At 48.7% G+C, this 14,185-nt stretch overlaps 1 protein-coding gene across 2 annotated transcripts in view; it reads right to left on the bottom strand.

Annotated features, from left to right (window-relative positions):
- Positions 1-14,185, bottom strand: part of col5a1 (procollagen, type V, alpha 1) — a 653,133-nt gene that overhangs the window by 167,342 nt on the left and 471,606 nt on the right. For both annotated transcript variants that reach the window (XM_087998144.1, XM_087998143.1), the window contains exons 35-37: positions 13,754-13,798; positions 12,475-12,528; positions 5,895-5,948 (exon numbers count right to left, since the gene is read on the bottom strand). In XM_087998144.1, the coding sequence (XP_087854270.1) occupies positions 5,895-5,948; positions 12,475-12,528; positions 13,754-13,798 (153 nt within the window). The remainder of the gene's footprint in view (positions 1-5,894; positions 5,949-12,474; positions 12,529-13,753; positions 13,799-14,185) is intronic.

The following is a 14,185-nucleotide window of genomic DNA, read 5'->3' as shown; positions in this document are numbered from 1 at the left end:
GACCCAGAACCGATCCGTGTAGCACACCACTGGTCACAGGCCTCCAGTTTGAAAAGCAAACTTCCCCTACCACCCTCTGTGGGCAGGATTTACATGTGTTTGGAAAGGCCAGGACTGATTAGAGATAGTCAATGTGACTTTGTGCGTGGGAAATCATGACTCATGAATTTGATTGAGTTTTTTGAAGAAGTAACAAAGAGGATTAATGATGGTAGAGTGGTGGACGTGATCCATATGGACTTCAGTAAGATGTTCAACAAGGTCCCTCATGGTAGACAAGTTAGCAAGGTTAGATCACATGGAATGTAGGGAGAACTAGCTATTTGGATACAGCCTTGTGGATGGTGAAACTCTGGAGGGCTATGTTGATATTCTTGGGCATGTCAACATACAAAGGGAAGAGGTGTTGGATGTTTTGAAAAGCATTAAAATAGTCCTAGGACTGGATGGGATCTCCCCCAAAATGCTGAGGAAAGCTGGTGAGGAACTTGCTGGTGCCTTGTATGAAATCTTTGTATCCTCTGTCACAGGAGAGATCCCAGAGGACTGGAGAATAGCCAACACTGTTCCTTTGTTTAAGAAGGGCAAAAGGGATAATCTGGGAAACTGCAAGCTGGTGAGCTTTATGTCAGTGGTAGGGAAATTATTGGAGAAGATTCAGAGATAGGATGGACTCACATTTGGAAGAAGATGGACTTAGTAGTGATCAGCAGCATCGGAAGGTCGTGTCTCACAAACTTGACTGTTTCTTAAGGAAGTGACAAAGATGGTTGATGAATGGGAGGGCTGTAGATGTTGTCTACATGGACTTTGGCAAGGGCTTTGACAAGGTCCCTCATGGCAGCCTGATACAGAGAGTGATATCATATGGGATCCATTGGCTTAGTCACAGAAGACTGTAGTAGTGGACGGGTGTTTTTTGACTAGGAATCTGTGGCCAGTGGTATTCTGCAGGGTTCAGTGTTGTTTGTAATATTGTTAAAGATGTGGACGAGAATGTAGGTGGCCTGATGAGTAAAGTTGCAGTTGCTGATAGTGACAGGGGACTGCCAGTGGATACAGATAGGCTGGAGACTTAGGGAGAGAAATGGCAGATGGAATCTAGGCTGCACAATGTGAGATGCCTCATTTTGGAATGTTTAATGCAGAAGGGAAGTATACCGTAAATGGCAGAAACACTAGAAGCATTAACATATACAGAGTGATCTAGGTGGACAAGTCCACAGTTTCCTGAAAGTGGCAACACAAGTGGATATGGTGGTCAACATATGGCATATGGCATGCTTGTCTTCATCAGTCAGAGCAGAGTATACAAAGTGACAAGTTCAATTGAGTTAGACTACATCTGGAATATTGTATAGTTCTGGTCACCGCTCTGCCAGAAGAATAAAGGCTTTGGAGAGGATATGGACCGTTTACCAGGATGTTGCCTGGAATAAGAGGCTGTTAGCTATGAGGAGTGATTGGACAAACTTGTTTTCACTTGACATCGGTGGTTGAGGGATGATCTGATAGTAGGAAACAAAACTGGGTGAGGCATGGATAGAATGGATAGTTGGAGTCTTTTTCCCAGGGTAGAAATGGCAGTTACATGGGACAATTACACAAGACAGGTTTAAAACAAAAGACAGTAAGTATAAAGAAGCAGTGAGAGGCAGGTTCTTTACACAGAGGCTGGTAAATGCCTGGAATGTGCTGCCAGAGGAGGTGGTGGTGGGTGAATATAATAGGAATATTTAAGAGGCATCTTGCCTGATACATGAATAGACAGGGAATAGGGGGATATGGACAGCATTGAGGGAAAAGGTTTGAGTTCAGAAAGGTGTCGAGTGTCAGTGCAGTTTAGTGGATTGAAGGGCCTGTTCCCGAACTGGATGGTTCTTTGTTCATTAAGAACCCAAGTTGATAGTGGTCATCGCCCAGTTGATACTTAATCAATACCAGGTCGCCTTTAGAGGGGCCTGGGTGCATTATTTCTCCTTCCAATTCTATCATAATATCGTTCCCTCCATCTCTTTGTATACCCTTTGATATTTTTTTTGTTGCACTGTTCATGCTGGGTGAACTTGCTGCTTGTCAAAGATAAGCATTGTGCAGGGCTTAAGTTCGAGGCAGACTAGGAATGAAGCAAAAAGGAAGGATAACTTTGGACATATTACTAGAGGTGTTGGAATACATGAGGATAAGAAAATTAGCCTTAAGGTGCTTTACCTGAATGCTCGTAGTATTCATAACAAAGTAGATGAATTAACAGCACAAATCATCGTGAATGATTATGATTAGATTACCTACCCTTCGGCCCAACAAGTCCACACCGACCCTCAAAAGAGAAACCCCCCCATATTTACCCCTGACTAATCCACCTAACACTACAGGCAATTTAGCATGGTCAATTCACCCTAACCTGCACATCTTTGGACTGTGGGAGGAAACCGGAGCACCCGGAGGAAACCCACGCAGACACGGGAGAATGTGCAAACTCCACACAGAGAGTCACCTGAGGCGGGAATTGAACCCGGGTCCCTGGCACTGTGAGGCAACAGTGCTAACCACTGCGCCACCGTGCCGCTCCCCATTATGATGTGGGAGGCATCACAGAGACGTGGTTGCAGGGGGTTCAGGACTGGCAGTTAAACATCCAAGGATATTCAACTTATCAAAAAGACAGGGTGGTGGGCAGAGGGGGTGGGGTTGCCTTGTTAGTTTAGAATGACATTAAATCTGTGGCACTGAATGCCATAGGGTCAGATGTCATTCCTGCCTCATTAGCTGCTGCTTTAGTGTGTTGGTGGCTAATGAACTTGAAAGACCCGATACAGACAACAAGCAAAACTAATGTCAGTTACAAAATACCGTGCAAGGACTGTAACAAACACTACATTGGACAAACAGGCAGAAAACTAGCCACCAGGATACATGAACATCAACTGGCTACAAAAAGACATGACCCTCTCTCACTAGTATCCTCACATAAGGATGAGGAAGGACACTATTTCAACTGGGACAACACATTCATCCTAGGACAAGCCAAACAAAGACACGCACGAGAATTCCTAGAGTATTCCAACCGGAACTCTGCCAACAAACACATTGAGTTAGACCCCATCTACCACCCCCTGAGAGAAAAAAAACAGGAAATGACATCACCACAGGAAATGACATCACCAACCCACAGAACCCCAAACATATAAATAGAAAGCAGGAAGTATCAGCAGTGCTTTGCCTGAGGCCCACTGAAGATGTTACCTAGTACGGTGACAAAACGTCTGGAAATGAACCTCCCAGCTCAGCAAGCAAACCTACATCCAGAACCTCAACCTGAGCTACAAATCTTCTCAAAACTTGCTAACTTAATAAATAGTTTGTGTCAGTCTTCACAGTGGAAGACATAAGTAATATCCCAACAATTAAGGAGAGTCAAGGAGGAGAGTTGAGTATGGTAGCCATTACAAAAGAGAAAGTGCTAGAAAAGCTAAAAGAACTAAAAACTGATAAATCTCCTGCCCCGATGGGCTACATCCTAGAGTTCTGAGGGAGGTGGCTGAAGAAATAGCGGAGGCACTGGTTGTAATCTTTCAAAATTCACTGGAGTCAGGGAAAGTCCCTTCCATTGGAAAATCGCTGTTGTAATCCCTTTGTTCAAGAAAGGATCAAGACAAAAGATGAAAAATTTTAGGCCGATTAGCCTAACCTCGGTAGTAGGTAAAATTCTGGAATCCATTGTCTTGAAGGATAGGGGCAGCAGATACAGGGGAACACCACCCCTTGCAAGTTTCCCTCCAAGCCACTCACCATCCTGAACTGGAAGCATAACACCATTCCTTCAGTGTCACTGGGTCAAAATCTTGGAATTCCCTCCCTAAGGGCATTGTGGGTGTCTCTACACCCCACAGACTGCAGTGATTCAACTGCAGTAGTTAATGGTAACCATATGCCAAGAATGAAGAAAGCATTGTCAACTCCCACTGCAGTTACCATAAACCAGTATCATTCAGTGTTCTCTGATATAAGCCAACACCAGGCAAGCACTGAATTCCATCAACCTCAGTATCAGCCAACATGACCTGATTCATCTCAACTCAACAGTAACATCCTAAAGATACAACTGGGAAAGTGAACCTTTTATTAAGCTGGGCTTGTGTCTCATTAAGTAACCATCACTGCAGTTCACTGATGCCAGCCTCTTACATATCCCAATATTAGAGAGTTCCTGCAAGCTAATTTTATTTGACAGGCATTTTCACATATTCTAATGGCCTTAAGTTAGTGAGCAGCAAAGACCGTCAGTCATTATTGTTAGCCAATCTCTTTGTTTCTATTGCTCTTTCTTCAATCTGCTACCTTTGTGTATGTGAGGCTGGGGGCAATGGGGATTACTGATGGGATTGGGACACTCAGTTCATTCAAGTCCCCTATTGTGTACGGCAGGCAGCACTGAATGCCCAGTGATGAGGAAGGGGAAGCTCCAGCTGATTTCACACCAGGGTGGGAAGTTGAGAGACAGTAAGGGATACTGACATTTCCCCACTGGAGCGACGCGCTGTGTAACTGCGGACTCATATCCTGCAAAGGGCACCACTGAGCCACTGTTGTGTTAAATGAAGGAATGGATAATGGTCCATTATTCTGTTTATGTTAAACTTGAGGAAAGAAAGTGGAATGAATTTACAACTGGGTGATAAAGCACATTGTGACAGTGGGTCTTGAGCAGTATACTGTGGCTGTGGGAAGCTGTGATTAAAAGCCAGCCAAGGAATATCACCACGTGAACAAGTGGCATTTGTACTTTTTAACTTCCATGACTTTGTGCTGCTGAGCTGCCTTGGGCCACGTGGGCTCTGAATTGCACTTGGCTGACCTGCCATAGGGAGGATGAGTGAGGAAATCTTCTCTCATGCCTGACATTGTCCAGCTGAATCCTTCTCTGAATAAAAGTGACACTGGAAGGATTGGCAGTTACTATCAATCCATCGTTCCACTAAAATATTGCTCTTTCTTCTTGAAAGTTCTTAGTTTATAGTAAATGGTGATAGAGACAGCATTGTGAGCAGACACTATTACAAGGCTGAGAGAGTGAAATTCTTTGTCCATTTTGGAGAAGAAGTGAGGCAGACCAAGGGGCGGAACCTCATCATCCGAGCTGGCATATTCAGGGGTAACATTAGGGAGCACATTCTCACCCGGAGGGGAGTGGAAATCTGGAACTCTCTTCCCCATCCTCCCTATCCCGGCCCAGAAACTGCTGCAGAGACTGGGGATCATTGAATATGTCACAACTGAGCTTGATGGTTTGTTTTTATTGGATCAGGAGATTAAGGATTCTGGAAACAAAGAGGGTAAATGGGGTTATGATGCAGATCTGATGTGATCTCAGTCATCAGTGAAACAGGCTCAATGGGCTGAATGGCCTCTGCCTGTTATTGTGGAATGTATGGTGGAATTGAAGTCATTGAGGACCATAATTAGTAAAGGAGACAAATTCTCTTTTCCTGAAGGCCATTATCTCTGAATGTTCCCACCATTTATGAGCTCAGGAAACTGGCTTAGATTCAAATCTAAATTAGTGCCACAGCACTATCACCAAGAGGTGATCCGAGGGGTCTGCGTGTTGGTCAGATGCCAAGCAGCTCCTGGACAATGTTCTCTGGAGAGCTTTACCACACTCTCTCTACCCTCCTCTGTCCATGGATTCACAAATACATTTCCTAAGATATAAGAGGTTGTCTCACTGGTCTCCGAGGGATTCAGGAGTTCTGTCTGATCTCTTGAAACTCTTTCTATGCAGCTGATAGTACAGTCTGACAGGGCAGAGTGGTCACCTTGGTGAGAATCCCTCCAGGTCAGGGCAATACAGCAGAAGGATTGCAGAAATCTCAGAGCTGGCTGGTACTTACAGTTTCCCCGCGTTGGCCAGGATGTCCAGGTAAGCCGTCCTTGCCAGCTGGGCCCTACAAAAGCATCAGGTAGAGAAAGCAATCACTTGGCAGTTAGTAATATTGTTAGAATGGTTAATTACAACAGGAGACGAATTCTTACATGGACCTTTCCCTCGCCTCTCCCAGGATTCGAGTCTGAATCCAGTTCAGCCTGATACAATGAACTCTCACTGTTCACAGAGGCAAAGTGTCAAGGGAGAAGCTTGAGGCATCAGCACCAACTTTCTGTCAGCCACCACTTGCTCAGGGACACAGGATGGTACCAGTCTGTAACATTAAACACTGATCCTCTAACCCTGGAATGAGCAAGGAGTTGGCCTGGAGCTTTACTCTGTCTTTAACCCCGTGTTGTCCCTGCCCAGGGAGGGTGTGATGGGGACAGTGTCGAGGGAAAAAGTGAGGACTGCAGATGCTGGAGACCAGAGTTGAAAAAAGTGGTGCTGGAAAAACACAGCAGGCCAGGCAGCATCCGAGGAGCAGGAGAATCGATGTTTCGGGTATAAGCCCTTCTTCAGGAATGAGGCTGGTGTGCCAAGAGAGCTGAGATAAAAGGTAGGGGGGAGGGAATTTGGGGGAGGGGCGCTGGGAATACGATAGGTGGAAGGAGGTTAAGGTGAGGGTGATAGGCCGGAGAGGGGGTGGGGGCGGAGAGGTCGGGAAGAAGGTTGCAGGTCAAGAGGGCGGTGCTGAATCCGGGGGTTGGGACTGAGAAAAGGTGGGGGGAGGGGAAATGAGGAAGCTGGAGAAATCTACATTCATCCCGTGTGGTTGGAGGGTTCCTAGGCGGAAGATGAGGTGCTCTTCCTCCAGGCGTCGTGTGGTCAGTGCCTGGCGATGGAGGAGGCCAAGGACCTGCATGTCCTTGGCGGAGTGGGAGGGGCAGAGGCCTCACCTTCATTCCCCTACGCTCCCGGATCAAAGAGTTCAACACGCGGCTAAACATTGAGCATTTCTTCCGCTGCCTTCGCCTCCGTGCCTACTTCTTTAACCAAGACTCCCGCCCACCCTCTGACGACCCCTTCTCCCGCCTCCAACACACCCCATCCACCTGGACACCCCGTGCTGGCCTCTTACCCACCCTCGATCTCTTCATAGCCAACTGCCGCCGCAACATTAACCGCCTCAACCTCTCCACCCCTCTCACCCACTCCAACCTCTCACCTCGCAACGTGCAGCTCTCCACTCCCTCTGCTCCAACCCCAACCTCACTATCAAACCGGCAGACAAGGGAGGCGCGGTAGTAGTTTGGCGCACCGACCTCTACACCGCTGAGGCCAAACACCAGCTCGCAGATACCTCCTCCTACTGCCCCCTTGACCATGACCCCACCCCCCACCACCAAACCATCATCTCCCAGACCGTCCATAACCTCATCACCTCAGGGGACCTCCCATCCACCGCCTCCAACCTCATAGTCCCACAACCCTGCACCTCCCGCTTCTACCTCCTGCCCAAAATCCACAAACCTGACTGCTCCGGCCGACCCATTGTCTCAGCCTGCTCCTGCCCCACCGAACTCATCTCGGCATACCTCGACACGGTCCTGTCCCCTTAGTCCAAGAACTCCCCACCTACGTTCGGTACACCACCCACGCCCTCCACCTCCTCCATGATTTTTGCTTCCCCGGCCCCCAATGCCTTATCTTCACCATGGACATCCAGTCCCTGTACACCTCCATCCCCCATCACGAAGGATTCAAAGCCCTCCGCTTCCTCCTTTCCCGCTGACCCAACCAGTACCCTTCCACTGACACCCTCCTTCGACTGACTGAACTGGTCCTCACTCTTAACAACTTCTCCTTCCAATCGTCCCACTTCCCGCACCTCCGCCCCTCCAATCGCCACCAGGACAGAACCCCACTGGTCCTCACCTTCCACCCACCAACCTCCGGATACATCGTATCATCCTCCGTCATTTCTGCCACCTCCAGACAGACCACACCACCAGGGATATATTTCCCTCCCCCTCCCCTATCAGCGTTCCGGAGATACCACTCCCTCCGCGACTCCCTCGTCAGGTCCACACCCCCCACCAACCCAACCTCCACTCCCGGCACCTTCTCCTGCAACCGCAAGAAATGCAAAACTTGCGCCCACACCTCCCCCCTCACTCCCCTCCAATGCCCCAAGGGATCCTTCCATATCCGCCACAAATTCACCTGCACCTCCACACACATCATTTACTGCATCCGCTGCACCCGATGTGGCCTCCTCTATATTGGGGAGACAGGCCGCCTACTTGCGGAACGTTTCAGAGAACACCTCTGGGACACCCGGACCAACCAACCCAACCACCCTGTGGCTCAACACTTCAACTCCCCCTCCCACTCCATCAAGGACATGCAGGTAGACCCTGACCACACGACGCCTGGAGGAAGAGCACCTCATCTTCCGCCTAGGAACCCTCCAACCACAAGGGATGAATGCAGATTTCTCCAGCTTCCTCACTTCCCCTCCCCCCACCTTATCTCAGTCCCAACCCCCGGATTCAGCACCGCCTTCTTGACCTGCAATCTTCTTCCCGACCTCTCCGCCCTCATCCCCTCCCCCACATTCCCTCCACACTAGCTTTTATCTCAGCCCGCTTGGCACACCAGCCTCATTCCTGAAGAAAGGCTTATGCCCAAAACATCGATTCTCCTGTTCCTCAGATGCTGTCTGGCCTGCTGTGTTTTTCCAGCACCACATTTTTCAACAGCGTAGAGGGAGCTTTACTCTGTCTTTAACCCCTTGTTGTCCCTGCCCTGGGAAGGTTTGATGGGAACAGTGTAGAGGGAGCTTTACTCTGTGTTGCCCCACCCTGGGTGGGTTTAATGGGGACAGTGTAGAGAGAGCTTTACTCTGTGATGTCCCTGCCCTGGGAGGGTTTAATGAGGACAGTGTAGAGGGAGCTTTACTCTGTGTTGTCCCTGCCCTGGGTGGGTTTAATGGGGACAGTGTAGAGGCAGCTTTACTCTGTGTTGTCCCTGCCCTGGATGGGTTTAATGGGGACAGTGTAGAGGGAGTTTTAATCTGCGTTGTCCCTGCCCTGGATGGGTTTAATGGGGACAGTGTAGAGGGAGCTTTACTCTGTGATGTCCCTGCCCTGGGTGGGTTTAATGGGGACAGTGTAGAGGCAGCTTTACTCTGTGTTGTCACCGCCCTGGATGGGTTTAATGGGGACAGTGTAGAGAGAGCTTTACTCTGTGATGTCCCTGCCATGGGTGGGTTTAATGGGGACAATGTAGAGGGAGCTTTACTCTGTGTTGTCCCTGCCCTGGATGATGGGTTTTATGGGGACAGTGTAGAGGGAGCTTTACTCTGTGTTGTCCCTGCCCTGGATGGGTTTAATGGGGACAGTGTAGAGGGAGCTTTACTCTGTGTTGTCCCTGCCCAGGATGATGGGTTTAATGGGGACATTGTAGAGGGAGCTTTACTCTGTGTTGTCCCTGCCCTGGGTGGGTTTAATGGGACAGTGTAGAGAGAGCTTTACTCTGTGTTGTCCCTGCCCTGGATGATGGGTTTAATGGGGACATTGTAGAGGGAGCTTTACTCTGTGTTGTCCCTGCCCTGGATGGGTTTAATGGGGACAGTGTAGAGGGAGCTTTACTCTGTGTTGTCCCTGCCCTGGATGGGTTTAATGGGGACAGTGTAGAGGGAGCTTTACTCTGTGTTGTCCCTGCCCTGGATGATGGGTTTAATGGGGACATTGTAGAGGGAGCTTTACTCTGTGTTGTCCCTGCCCTGGGTGGGTTTAATGGGACAGTGTAGAGAGAGCTTTACTCTGTGTTGTCCCTGCCCTGGATAGGTTTAATGGGGACAGTGTAGAGGGAGCTTTACTCTGTGATGTCCCTGCCCTGGGTGGGTTTAATGGGGACAGTGTGGAGGAAGCTTTACTCTGTGTTGTCCCTGCCCTGGATAGGTTTAATGGGGACAGTGTAGAGGGAGCTTTACTCTGTGATGTCCCTGCCCTGGGTGGGGTTAATGGGGACAGTGTAGAGGGAGCTTTACTCTGTGATGTCCCTGCCCTGGGTGGGTTTAATGGGGACAGTGTGGAGGGAGCTTTACTCTGTGTTGTCCCTGCCCTGGATGATGGGTTTAATGGGGACAGTGTAGAGGGAGCTTTACTCTGTGTTGTCCCTGCCCTGGGTGGGTTTAATGGGGACAGTGTAGAGGGAGCTTTACTCTGTGATGTCCCTGCCCTGGGTGGGTTTAATGGGGACAGTGTGGAGGGAGCTTTACTCTGTGTTATCCCTGCCCTGGGTGGGTTTAATGGGGACAGTGTAGAGGGAGCTTTACTCTGTGTTGTCCCTGCCCTGGATGGGTTTAATGGGGACAGTGTAGAGAGAGCTTTACTCTGTGTTGTCCCTGCCCTGGGTGGGTTTAATGGAGACAGTGTGGAGGGAGCTTTACTCTGTGTTGTCCCTGCCCTGGGTGGGTTTAATGGAGACAGTGTAGAGAGAGCTTTACTCTGTGTTGTCCCACCCCTGGATAGGTTTAATGGGGACAGTGTGGAGGTAGCTTTACTCTGTGATGTCCCTGCCCTGGATGGGTTTAATGGGGACAGTGTAGAGGGAGCTTTACTCTGTGTTGTCCCTGCCCTGGGTGGGTTTAATGGGGACAGTGTAGAGAGAGCTTTACTCTGTGACGTCCCTGCCCTGGATGGGTTTAATGGGGACAGTGTAGAGAGAGCTTTACTCTGTGTTGTCCCTGCCCTGGGTGGGTTTAATGGGGACAGTGTAGAGGGAGCTTTACTCTGTGTTGTCCCTGCCCTGGGTGGGTTTAATGGGAACAGTGTAGAGGGAGCTTTACTCTGTGTTGTCCCTGCCCTGGATGATGGGTTTAATGGGGACATTGTAGAGGGAGCTTTACTCTGTGTTGTCCCTGCCCTGGATGGGTTTAATGGGGACAGTGTAGAGGGAGCTTTACTCTGTGTTGTCCCTGCCCTGGGTGGGTTTAATGGGGACAGTGTAGAGGGAGCTTTACTCTGTGTTGTCCCTGCCCTGGGTGGGTTTAATGGGGACATTGTAGAGGGAGCTTTACTCTGTGTTGTCCCTGCCCTGGATGGGTTTAATGGGGACAGTGTAGAGGCAGCTTTACTCTGTGTTGTCCCTGCCCTGGATGATGGGTTTAATGGGGACAGTGTAGAGGGAGCTTTACTCTGTGTTGTCCCTGCCCTGGATAGGTTTAATGGGACAGTGTAGAGAGAGCTTTACTCTGTGTTGTCCCTGCCCTGGATGGGTTTAATGGGGACAGTGTAGAGAGAGCTTTACTCTGTGATGTCCCTGCCCTGGGTGGGTTTAATGGGGACAGTGTGGAGGGAGCTTTTCTCTGTGTTGTCCCTGCCCTGGATGGGTTTAATGGGGACAGTGTAGAGGGAGCTTTACTCTGTGATGTCCCTGCCCTGGGTGTGTTTAATGGGGACAGTGTAGAGGGAGCTTTACTCTGTGATGTCCCTGCCCTGGGTGGGTTTAATGGGGACAGTGTGGAGGGAGCTTTACTCTGTGTTGTCCCTGCCCTGGATGATGGGTTTAATGGGGACAGTGTAGAGGGAGCTTTACTCTGTGTTGTCCCTGCCCTGGGTGGGTTTAATGGGGACAGTGTAGAGGGAGCTTTACTCTGTGATGTCCCTGCCCTGGGTGGGTTTAATGGGGACAGTGTGGAGGGAGCTTTACTCTGTGTTGTCCCTGCCCTGGGTGGGTTTAATGGGAACAGTGTGGAGGGAGCTTTACTCTGTGTTGTCCCTGCCCTGGGTGGGTTTAATGGGGACAGTGTAGAGAGAGCTTTACTCTGTGTTGTCCCTGCCCTGGATAGGTTTAATGGGGACAGTGTGGAGGGAGCTTTACTCTGTGATGTCCCTGCCCTGGATGGGTTTAATGGGGACAGTGTAGAGGGAGCTTTACTCTGTGTTGTCCCTGCCCTGGGTGGGTTTAATGGGGACAGTGTAGAGAGAGCTTTACTCTGTGTTGTCCCTGCCCTGGATAGGTTTAATGGGGACAGTGTGGAGGGAGCTTTACTCTGTGATGTCCCTGCCCTGGATGGGTTTAATGGGGACAGTGTAGAGGGAGCTTTACTCTGTGTTGTCCCTGCCCTGGATGGGTTTAATGGGGACAGTGTAGAGAGAGCTTTACTCTGTGATGTCCCTGCCCTGGATGGGTTTAATGGGGACAGTGTAGAGGGAGCTTTACTCTGTGTTGTCCCTGCCCTAGGTGGGTTTAATGGGAGGCCATTCAGCTCAGACTTGCTGATTGAAGTGCAATCCCTCAGGTCCCACTTCCCATTTCTTCTTCCTATCGTCTTGCAAATTGTTCTTCTTCAGATAAAGCTGAACATTTCCTTATCTGAGAATTAACTGAATGGTTAAAGGCAGAAGGGAGTGCCTGACAGGTGACCTGTTCGGCTGTACGCTTAAACACGGCATTACTTCTGAGTAAGTGCACATTTGTGGATCATTAAACATATTAAATAATATCTTAAACAGCATTTGTATTTGGAGTAAGGAAATCTGCATTGACATGCAATTGGGCAAAAATAATTATAAATTCCTACAACTACTCACAGGAGGTCCCTTGGGTCCAGCAAATCCCATTGGTCCCTGAGGTCCAGGGGGCCCCTAAAATGTAAACAGAAGCAAGTTGAGAAAAGGAATATTTGCATTTCTATATCACCACCCCCGACTGCTAGGTGCCCCCAATTGCTAGGCAACCAATTAATTACTTTGGAATGTAGCTCTTGTTTCAATGTTGGGAATACAGCTGCCAAGTTGAGACCAAGTTCCCAGACAATTATACAAACAACCAGATGATTACTTTATTGTCATCTCAGTTTAGGGACAAATATTTGCCTCCAAAATGGGACAATGAGATGTTTTACGATTACCTGAGAGGGCACTAACACTCAGATTAATGTCCTATCAGAATAGGTGTAGGAAAACACTGGATACTAACCACAGCGTTAAACTCTGCGTTGGTACAACTTGTACATTATTGGCTGTGTTACTGAGGTGCCCACACAAGACAAGGATGTGGCTGATCCATCATGAACCATGATGGTGTATGCTGAGGTGAGGCAGCTGCTGGAGATTCTCAAGAGTTTCAGTTCTGTGTTATTGCGCAGTTGGTTCTGGGACATTGTCTCAACGTTCTGTGACTTTGAGTTCACAAACCTGTGTTTGGTGGCACTGGCTTGTGCCAGGCAGTGGTCAGAGTTATGTTGGCCATATGACATTTCCAGCATCTTATCAGTTGTAGATTGTGAGAGTCCAAACAAACACGGCCAATGTTCCCCAGACAGTGGAGCTCAGAAATCCCATCGAGTGATCAGAGTGATGTTATTAAATCGAGCTGATCCTTACTGAGCAGCTCATGTCAATACACTCACATAGCCTGTGTTGTTTTTTCTTTACCCTCTATTGTTTTATTTTCACAATGAGAATTTTTTTTACAATTTCAAACCTGTTGTTGTCACCTGACCAAGTTCACCAGTGCATAATGCAATACTTAGATGTTCTCAATATTTGAAAGTCAAACAGCCCCAAAGATGAAGGGGGTGAGTTGAATGACCAAAGCTGTGACCACAATGGACCATTTGAATTAAATTCTGATCCCCTTCTGTGCTGCGCTGAAATTTTCATGAGATTTCAGGGAAAACTGGCTACAAAAGCCAGATTGAGTAAAAACAGTCTAATCTGGGCACAATACACTCATGTCCCGATCAGGGAACAAATAGCACACTAGCAGCTTTACTCTGCAGTGCTGAACGTGGAGGAGCAGAAGGTGCATGCCTGGGTCAGCATAAAAATAAACGAGGAGGAGAGAAAGAATCTGAATAATTCATACCCTCTCACCGGTCGGACCTGGTGGCCCATCATTGCCTGAGCTACCCTGTAATCAAAGAAGATTCGAGATATTAGCTTCTGAAAACAATTTATAACAACAACAACACACTGAACCATCCTGGAAACACTCTATTGGACAGGTACTCGGGGGTTGACTGGTATCCCATCTCTGTTCCCCATCTGCCACACCTCTGCAAAAAAAGCGACAGAGGCACAGCTTCCTTTGATCTTTCCCAGGACTGGGGGAGTTTACACTCTCCTTGTCTGTTGGGACCCACCAGAACTGAAATCTGCCACATTTTCAACCCAATTATTTTTGGACAGGTGCATAAAACAAACTGATTCAAACAACCTCAAGTATGCCAGAGAGGGGGCAGACAGTCACAGCAAAGACAGTATGTTGTTCTGGCAGTGAAGGGAATGAGGGGGAGTT

This window comes from Chiloscyllium plagiosum, unplaced genomic scaffold, assembly GCF_037043375.1.
Source record: "Chiloscyllium plagiosum isolate Xiang-an unplaced genomic scaffold, Cpla_swu_hap1 HiC_scaffold_21, whole genome shotgun sequence".
In the NCBI taxonomy this organism is placed as follows: Eukaryota; Metazoa; Chordata; class Chondrichthyes; order Orectolobiformes; family Hemiscylliidae; genus Chiloscyllium; species Chiloscyllium plagiosum.
The sequence above is the reverse complement of the archived record's forward strand: the minus strand, read 5'-3'. Positions and strand labels throughout refer to the sequence as shown.